Source organism: Miniopterus natalensis, chromosome 5 (genome assembly GCF_054644295.1).
Source record: "Miniopterus natalensis isolate mMinNat1 chromosome 5, mMinNat1.hap1, whole genome shotgun sequence".
NCBI classification, from domain to species: domain Eukaryota; kingdom Metazoa; phylum Chordata; class Mammalia; order Chiroptera; family Miniopteridae; genus Miniopterus; species Miniopterus natalensis.
Genome location: NC_142085.1, coordinates 85332779 through 85342988, shown reverse-complemented (window position 1 = coordinate 85342988; position 10210 = coordinate 85332779). Strand labels below are relative to the sequence as shown.

The window sequence follows — 10210 nt, the reverse complement described above, 5'->3', positions numbered from 1 at the left end:
GTATTTAACAACTACAACATGCAAAATCAGAGCATGGTCAGGTTCACACACAGCCACTCCTGGGATCTACGCATCAAAGGATATTCTCATTTACCTCATGGGTGCCCCAAGTGGGATTAAGAAATATTGGATTTATTTCATTAAACCCACAAAAAATAATCTACTTCATTCTTCATAGTCACACTTTTAGGTTTATGTTAGTTTTCCTGTATGTGATTTTTTAAAAGATCTTTAATGTTTTAAAGGAGCTTTTTTTTTAAAAAGGCGGGGGGGGGGGGCAGTGCTGGAAGTAAAAGAGAGAAAATAAACAAAGTAGAGAAAGCTCCTGTGAAGTGTTTTGCTGTATCTAACCTTCGGCAGTTAGGTTATTTCTCAAATTTACATAAAGACTTATTATCGTCTTGACTGCAATCATGTAGAAAATGAATAGGGTATCAAGTACACGAGGATAATTTAATACAATGAGCTCTCTTTGCTTATGAGACCTTTGAAGGAAGGAATCATTAGACAGAGACTTGCCTTGTATTCCAGCAGGTCATGAGGCATGTAGCTCGGTGATGTGCCTTCGGCAAAAAGTCCTTAATTAGAAATTCCTCGAGAGCTGCGCCCGGTAGGTGCTTCCTAAGACATAAAGATGTAAGAATTTAGCAGAGGAGCCCTGACTAAGGATAGAACTCAGGTGAATGAAAGAAATAATTTGCCAACAGCAAAAGAGCAGAGTCAGCGTGATGGCGTGCTGGCTTCTGAATGAGAGTCTCTCTGTCGTATTAGTAGTAAGTTTCATTTCTGTTATTCAAATTTAAATGTATATATTGAATAGTCTTTGATTTTCAGAATAACTTGTATAGGGATGCTAAATAGCTTCAAGTATTACTTTGGTTAAAAGACTAAAAACTTGTTAGAAAACATTCAGTAGATATATTTAATTTACCCTTGCAGAATCATATAAAGTTGTTTTCCGATTGAGTTTATTTTTAATTATTTTTAAAGTCAAGTAGTTTGTTTTTGCATAATCTATGAGTGTTTCTCTAAATCAAATGAAGTCTTTGAATTAGACTATGAAATTGGCATTTTTCTAGAGTACCTTCTGAGCTGTTTTTAAAGAGTTCCTCCACCTTCACATCGTTGAGTTAAAACATTACAGCAATGCTGATTAGGAAGATTTTGTACTTTCATAAAATTCCTTAAAGAATACCCATACGTACTTAAAATCTTTTTTATAATTATAAAGGTAATGATTTCTTACCAATATAATTACTGTTCAAAACTAATCTATAAAATAATTGCATGGATTAATTCTGATTAATATTGAGAAGCTCATTTCACTTGAACTGAACCCCAAGAAGAACCCCAGGTGATTTTGCAAAGAAAAGGTTGAAGATCACATTGACTGGTTCTCTTTCCATTCTACTCTAGCTCTCTTGGTTGGGAGTTAACTTGTACCTGTTTATCAACACTTTCTGTTGGTATGAAGAGGAAGAGTCTTTCTTTTACACACGAGTTATTCTGGGTGTAAGTAGAGTTGGTGACTATACATTATCCTTTCAGAAGACAAAATGCATTCTCTTTTCCCAGCTTCCCTGTTTTCACTGTGTCTCTTATATCTTTACATATATACAGTCAACACTGGCGTGGGCAAGAGCATCTGCAGTCTGCCTGAATTTTAACTGCATGCTAATTCTATTACCAATCAGTCGAAACCTCATTTCGTTCATAAGAGGAGCAAGTATCGTAAGTACTAAATTATTTGAAATAATTTTAGTTGTTATGACTAACATAAGTGCCACTGAAAATAGAGATGTACTCTACTGTGAAATTCCCAGTCATCTTGTTTAGAATAAGGTTTGTTTCTTTGTAAGAGAACACAATAGCTAAAACTGAAAATCAGAAATCAGTACATCTGGCTTGACTTTTGTTTTTGCTACTGACTCCCTGCATGACAATGGACATCGCTCCACCTTTCCCTGATGCATTTGCTCCATCCGAAAAGCAGGGCTCATAAAAATTGACCTCACTCACCGACATGGAAGTGTTATAACAGCTTGAACTATTACCATTTCTGATTGAAAGGAGACAAATACACAGTTGAGCCAAATATCACTGCAGAAACGTAAGAGTTCTCAATACCAGAAAGCACAATCACAGTACACAGATTCTACTATGAGTATTTTAACCCCTACCGGACATAATGGAACAGTTCCTAATTATACTGATTGCACTGTGTTGGGTACTTAACCGTGACTCATGCTAAACAGAGTAACACACTGCACAGAAAAATGAGGCCTTCAATTACTTTCAGTAGACAACGTGATTTATTATATACTCATCAGCATAATGTTATGAATATTGAGATGTAGGTGAGTATAGTTCCTTTCTTTGTATAATACAGAATAATTTATAAGCTACTAAACCACATCAATGACAGTGATGAGCATCATCATTTTCCAAATAAGCTGAGCATGAATATTAGCGGGTTTATTCTAGAGTTTTGAATTATACCCAGTGTACTACTAACTCAGTCATTTTTATTGAGTTGAAATTTTAGGAAAACCAATGATAACCATTTGGCTTTGCCTGTTTGACTAATTAATGTGCACTAATTGTGTGTCACATTGCCTCACCTTCAGTTATTTAGAGGCAGAGTGTGGGTCCTCCTCTTATCTCTTATGACAACTGTCATCGCTGTGACATTTTCCAAAACAGGACTTTTATTTTTGTTACCCTAGTGCTGCAGAGGACCATGGAGAAGACAGTTAGACAAAAACCTCCAATTCCACAAGCTGGTCGCCTATGGAATAGCCATTAATGCAAGTAAGTGCTTATTATTAATTGACTGATGGATTTTCCAATGCCTGATGTTTAACTTTATAGCTTTGTTTACTTCCTCTCACCAATGGCTCACGCTCAGGTAAAAAAATCTTTGCCTTCCATCTGACCACAGAAACCTTCCACAAATGGATTTTTAAATTTCTAATCTATACTCATGCAGTTTTCCCTACCAAGCCTTCTGTAGCTGAAAAGGAAGTTTACGAAACTTCATTTTCATCTGGGAATAATTGGGCTTGTTGTTAATACAATGATAAATGCCTACTTGACGACCAAACACTTTGTGATTCAATATCATTCACATCAGGAATAAAATTGACCTATATTCAAAATTTTATTCAGTCATAAGAAAGTACCTATCAAATGGTATCATGGGCAGTAAAAAGAGAAAAGAAAAGCCAGATCGCATGAATAGGTTCTGAATAGTGCTGAGCTAGTGAATATAAAAGGATCTTGAAAAGATGTGAAGCTTTATAGGCATATAAAGTGTTATTGTTATTTCTTGAATTAGAAAACAAGAGAATTCAAGAGAAAGGCACTAGAAATTAATATCCAAGGCCAAGGTTAAACTCTGGGGGAAAGACAAGTGTTGGGGGGAGGTGGCAATAACCAACAAGCTTGTGGTTTTGTTGGACAAAAAATTACGTTGAAATAAAACGCTATCTGAACAATAAAGACTTATAATTCAGGACTGTTTCCCTCAAACTAATTTAACTATAAAATGTTATCCTCATTTGTTTTTATCCTTTCATGCATAATAAATAGGAGAGTAAAAAGAACACTCAAAACAAATGTGGATTTAATTAAGCAACAAGACATGACAGACGGTACCCAAGTGCCACAGTAACACAACTTTGGGTATGTGGCGAGACTGTGACTGAGATATGTGGGGAGATTTCCCCACTGATTGTCTTCAACACCAGATAAAGCCAACCCAGGAAATGTTTGCAAAGGGTCTTTGTAGTTTGTTAGGAAATAAGGGTAAAAAGACATCACGTTCTAGAGAAAATCAGCTAAGGGAGGGAGAGCAAAGAACACGCTAATTCATTCCTGTGTCCCAAGGCCCACAAGAGCACTAAATACTATACATAGGTGCCAATAACCTTTGAGGAATGCGTGAATGCACGAAAGAATGAGGACTCAGGGAAGATTTCAGCTCAGAAAAGGAAGTCTTTCCCAGACCGTGAAAATGATCTAAAATTAGAATGAGGGTCCCCTGAGAGTACTGAGTTCCCTGTCCTGGGTGGTGTCCAAGTGGAGTCAAGATTGCTCCTTAGAAGGCTCTTAGAGAAGGAATTCAGGAGATTTCTAGGCTGCCATAAAATCTTAAGAATCCTTAATTCCTTCATTAAAAGAGATAAAACACGATAAAATGCAGGAAGGGATATTATCACTATGCAATTACTTAAAGGCAGAATTGGACTCTAAGAGAAAGTTACAAAGATACTATAAACGGAAGAAACAGAAAAAACAACAACAACAAAAACCCAAGCATCAAAGCACATCAGAAAAGAAAGCGAAGAACAAGGGAAAGTGTGTTATGCAGTAGTATTTCCGTAACCCTTTGGGCACGTGCATTTCCCCGGCTGTGATCACGTATCAGCAGCAGCGCATAAGCAGTGTGCGTCACATGTCTCCCAAGCGCAAGGTGTTCTGGTAGGGACGCTACCTTCTCAAACCAGTGTAGTCAGCACTGTTTTCAGAATGGAGTATAATCAAGTGATTATATACCCCTGCAGCAGGAGACTGGTTGTGTGATCTCAGAGAAGTTCCTTACGCCCTGCCCTCTGTGGAATTAAAGTAACACTAATACAACCCACCCAGCCCTATGAGATGTGCAGACTAGCTGTCGGGAGCGGACCTCCTGGAAACCTACAGGCTACAGGGTCACTCACTCACTACAAGTGAGAATCAAATCCAAGTTTAGGGTGGGCAGGGCTCCACTCATCAAGCCCTGCCCTCTACTCCAGTCTCCTCTCCCCCCACAGCCCTTGCTTTGCCCTCCTGTGCCCAGCTCCTGGCGGCCCCAGAGTGGTCTGTGCCTTTGCTCTTGCTGTGCCCTGCGTCTGCAATGCTCCCCCTCCCCTCCCTCAGCGGGTAACATCCAGGGCCCCTGCCTGGTCCGCCTCCCGACCCACCGGGTCTGGGCTGTCCGCCCCCTCCCCGGGGGCCACAGTCACACCTCCTGGCAGAGAGGAATTTCTCAGGCTGATTACCCCAAGGGCTGGGACTGCGCATCGACAAAGGCGGTGGACCCTGAGGATGAGTAGGCGCCGACCAGCGGGCAAAAGAGATTGAAGGAATTCCTGGGGAAGGTCCGAGACAGGACAGGAGTTCTTCAGGGAGCCCGGGGCAGCTCAGGGCGCAGAAAATAGGGTGTGAACAGGAAAGGTTCGAAATGATGCCACTGTCCACGATAGTAAGTTCACATTCTGGTGCGACAAGAGAAAGCAGGTGCTCCCCCCCCAGTCCCTCTCGGACCCCCGGAGAGAAGCAGGAATGCCCGCCAGCCCCTCGCGCTTGAACTCCCGCTGCTCTGCCTGCTCTCCTGGCACCGCCTGGCGGCCAGCCGCTGGGGGGTTTCCATTCCCGGCAAGGGGGGGGGGGCTCGCTTCTCCCAGACCCTACAAAGCCATGATCACATTTCACACTAACTCAGAAATGCGGCTGGCGATTGCACTTGGGGGTGCTAGGCGCTGGTTTCGCGGACGCGCGGCTGCTTCTGCCTGTGGTCCCGCGGGTGGGCCTGGGAGCGCGAGAAGCGCCCGGAGCCCTGCCTGGCGGAGGCGGCTCCTTTCTCAGCGTCCCCACCCACGAACCGCAGCCTCGCGGGGTCAGATCATTAGGGAGGCACTCAGAGCCGGGGCAGGACGCGGCCGGGAGGAGGGGCAGGCGAGCTACGGCAGCTGTGGCCCAGGGCATGGCGTGGAGCCGGCCACGGGCCTTCCCGCCCACCGGCCGCTAAGAGCGCCGGCATCTCGGCCACCCAGACATTTCCAGGGGCCGCGACCCCCTGGCGTGAGACCCGTGGTTCCACAGCCCCTCGGCTCTCGCCGGCGCAGATCTCCGGACGCCCCGGCGCACGGCGGGCCCCGCGGGCCCTGCGCCGAGCTCCCCGCGGCAGCGCTGCACCGGGCGCGGGCGGCTCTCCAGCGAACCCCGCGCTGCAGCCGCTCCTTCCCGGGGCTGCGGGCGCCCAAGGGCGGCTCCTGGTGAGCAGCTAGAATTAGTTTACAAAGCTCAGTGACCACAGCAAGGGCAGGCTGCGAGGCCTGAGCTCAGAGGAAGCCTCTGAGAAAAGAGACGTGGAGGCCTCCGGTGGAGAACAGCCCCAGAGGCCCTCGCTCTCCGGCCGGATCCCCAAAGAATTGCCGCCAACGCGGTTCTGCGCCGGGCCAGGGAGCTCCGGGGAGACTCTCCCAGTCCTGCCAAACATGATTAAGTGTGATTTACAAACGAGTGGCGTGCGCGGGGTGCCACAGACAGAGCATGTTCCTGCGGAAATCAGACCACAGGCCCGAAAGTCCGGGCCGGACTCTGGCTGCGCAGCGCAGCCAGCCTTTGTCCCTGGGCCCTTATTTCTAGCCGCTGCTTAATTAGGAGGTGACCGGCTCCAGAATGACTGTTATCACAGACCGGCAGGCAGAAAGCGCAGGAACAGACCACCCTTCTGAGAAGGTCCCTCAATTACTTTCCTTTGATTTCCTGAGAAATAAAAAGGAGGGAAGAAGGAAGGAAAAGGAACTTTCTTGGGGCAGCTGGCTCTAATTGGAGCCTTTATGATTTTTTGCTTCTCTCCTCAATAAAAGCTCCTTATTTGAACTCAAAAGTTCACACACCAATTAAATGTGCATTTGTAGTATGTCCAAGATTGCTGCTCTCTTTTAACTGTAAAAGTACTTTGGTGAGAAAGTAAAATTGTGGAAAGACCCAATAGTAGCATCTTTTAGCCTGGCATTCGGGTGGGTTCTGGAAATGTTTACCACCAGCTCTTCCAAGCACTCCGCAGAAAGTCCTCAGAGGCCCTAGGAAGAGCCCACCTGCGTAGTTGATGTCATTGGATTTGCTGCCGGACTTGAAACGCCCCTTTAAGCTAGTGTTGATTTTGAAAACAAAAGGCTGCAAAAAAAAATGTGAAAAAAATATACATCAGCATAGACAACACTATTCCAACAATGTTGCATCGAAAGATCGACTTCCTGGCCCTTTTTCTCTCTGTAATCTCACTGTCACTCAGTATGTCGTTATCACATACATATTGGTGCTAAGCAATGTGCCAGGCGTTGAGGTTTCAAGATGAACACCCGTGTTACCTACATAATGTTAGCAGGTTCTGTGAATGAATCTACTTGTTTCTGACCACTTCCTAAATTATACTGGGATTTGGTTTGGGCTGGGGTTTTTTGTAGGGGGGTCGTGTATATTAACTTCCTGGGGCTGCCCTAACAAAATACCACAAACTGGGTGACCTAAACAATAGAAATTTGTTGTCTCACAATAATTTCTGGAGGCTAGAAGTCCACAGTCAAAAAACAAACAAAAAGAATATACAGAGAGGTTTAGTTCCAGAAATACTGGCTTATTTTAATCCACTAGGAAAACAGATGCGATTATCTGTGTGTATGTGTAGGGGTATATATACACTAAAATATGTAAAGTAAGAATATAAAATATTATGTCTGAAAGACAACAGACACAGTATCTCCCCCCTGGAATCATCATATGTGTCATATGCCCATATATCAGTGTGTGCAAGGTACAGTATTCTAGAATGATGCTTTCTGATTTCTTGGGAAAGAAGTTTTATTCATAATTACGTTGTGATAACAATACCTCTTCTACTTCTAGAATAATCACATTATATTCAATTATGGTGAGTTGAGATCTACTTTATTTCTTAATATAATTAGTATGAATGTGAAAATCATACAATATCTTAGGAAGCATTCACTTCATTTAAGACACTGGGTACGATGCCCATTATAGTTCACTCGGCCTTGGGATTACAAAACTCATAACAGAAGAGCTTGACCACACACACCTTGTGTTCCTAAGTAACTAGAGAGGGAGAAACCCACACGACGCATGTCCCGTTGCCCCCTCCGCAGCCATCCACATCGTGGCGCACGTGTGCAACCTGGAGCGCTACCACCGGGGACAGTCCTCAGAGGCCCAGGGCCTCCTGGCTGCACTTTCCAAGCTTGGCGACGCCTCAAATGAGAGCTACCTCAACCCCATCCGGACCTCCCAAAGGGTGAGTTCTTGCACGCTACCTAATTTTTCATCTGAAAAATGCGCTTTTCCTATCCCTTTTACAATCAAGAACATTGTATTTTAAAAGCTTTTAATAAAAGAGCTCGAGAGAAGAAGTTTCTGCCAAGTGTTAACATTAATTTCACTTTTTCAAAACAGTCATTTTTTCTGCCATAAATGTTGCCAAGAGGTTGTGAGCAAGGAGAAAACTGGTGCCACTTCATTTGTTTATAGCAAAAAATAATAATAAATACACCTAAACAGGAAATATGGTGACCTTTTAAATCTCCAATATTTTAAATTTTTAAAGCGGCTCATGATTAGGTATTTTTTTGCTGATGTAAGACTCATAAAGAATGTGAAGCACCATATAAATCCGGGGATTATAAAGTAGGTGTCTCCATTTTCAATTTGCAGATTGTTCTCTAGATCTGTTCAGCGTCCTATTTTGGCACACATGTGACTAAGCTGGCTTGCCAAATCAGGTGCTGGCCAACGTAGCTAATTTCATAGTGAGGCCTACCTGGCTAGTGACATCACTAATGCTAATTATCTGTGTGCAAATGTGGGAAACAAAAAGAAAACCAAACATGTAGCCACCGAAATCCACCTGTAGAGATTAAGACATTTCTCTCGCTTAATGTACCCCCTGCCTTTCTCCCTAGTTGATCTAAACCTTTGGCCATGTGCTACCATATTGGAATATGCATCCAGAGCACTGATCAGGTTTGAAAAACATCTATATTGCCCAAGAGGAAGCCTAAGACAGAAATGGAAATCTCTCCATTACCATCTGGGCCATTTTGCCCAGGCAGCCTTATTTGAAGAAGGAAAATTCAAAGTCTCTTTTTGGGAAAATTCTTCCATGTCATGTCCCCTAATTATCCTACAATGATTTCCAATACCAGGCCACTGGTCAGGTAGAGCTACATTTTCTTAGCTGACAACAATTCAAAGCACAAGTTTCAAAGTTATAAATCAAAACTACAGATGCCCTAAGCCTGCAGGAATGCCCTGGGGTACTCATTTGAGCCTTGGGGTACTCATTTGAGCCACAGCGTTTACCTGGGCACCTACAGTAGGGTTAACTGTTTTCTCCACTAAGGCTCTGGAAAGTTCATTGCCACACATACCCAAGAATAAGTCTCAACATTTTAAAGAGACTATAGAGTAAATAACATTTATTATACATAGTTTTAAAGCAATTTAACAACATGATTAAGGTACTTCCAATATAATGATTTCAAAATTTTAGTAGTAATCTATGTAAGTACTAATTAAGTCCAGGAAACCCTCTAATTTGGGGTATTTGGAGAAAGATGAGTATCAGTAACACAAAGTGTACTTTATAGAGCGTTTCTAAACAGACGCAGTGGGACTGTTTTAGAGGACACATTGCAACTCAAACCAGCCCATAAGTATGGTGCAAGAAAAGGGACATGGGGATTTGCTTTAAAAAGCCAAGAGGGATGGTTTAAAATTATCACATCATATGATATAAATGGATTTCTAAAATGTGTGAGTACACTTGAAAAACATCTTTTAAATGTTTTAGACATACCCTTTCAATTTTATTTCCACGATTTGCTCCATGAAGAAAAAATAAACATCAGAGAAGTCCCTGTCCAAATTACCTCAAGATCTCAAGGCAACCCAAATTAATGAGATTTTACTGACAAACGATACAGTGTGAGTTTATTAAGCTCACAGTCGTCTCAACGATAGCAAGACAATGTATGAATACTAATGACTTGACAAGAATATGGGAAACTCACAATAAAAACAAAACACTTTGTGATTTATATTCTAAAAGGCTATTTATCAGTCCCCTGAACTCACAGGTCAGAATTCTGGCCTTTTGGCAGTGTATACCAGATAAGAATAGCTGTATCTTTATTGATCACCTAGGATTTGCAGAGTCTTATGCCAAGCCTCCTGAGGTGGCATGAAAGAAATGCAAGTCATGATCCTCCCAATTAAAAAGCAAAAGCAAGGAATCACTAACCACCAGAGGAGCAGGGGCTACAGCTGCTTGATTCAAATGCCTCTAAGGGGTCTCTCAAAAAGAGTGTTTCTTAATGTTAAAACGCAATTAAGCAAAGGGACCCACATTTTTATCTTAAAAATTAAA

At 42.8% G+C, this 10210-nt stretch overlaps 1 protein-coding gene across 1 annotated transcript in view; it reads left to right on the top strand.

The window, feature by feature from the left end:
- The first annotated feature begins 683 nt into the window (after positions 1 to 683).
- Positions 684 to 10210, top strand: part of NOX3 (NADPH oxidase 3) — a 49775-nt gene continuing 40248 nt past the window's right edge. Inside the window, exons 1-5 of the mRNA XM_016200663.2 lie at positions 684 to 773; positions 1417 to 1512; positions 1621 to 1731; positions 2727 to 2811; positions 7935 to 8080. Coding sequence (XP_016056149.1) covers positions 684 to 773; positions 1417 to 1512; positions 1621 to 1731; positions 2727 to 2811; positions 7935 to 8080 — 528 coding nt within the window. The remainder of the gene's footprint in view (positions 774 to 1416; positions 1513 to 1620; positions 1732 to 2726; positions 2812 to 7934; positions 8081 to 10210) is intronic.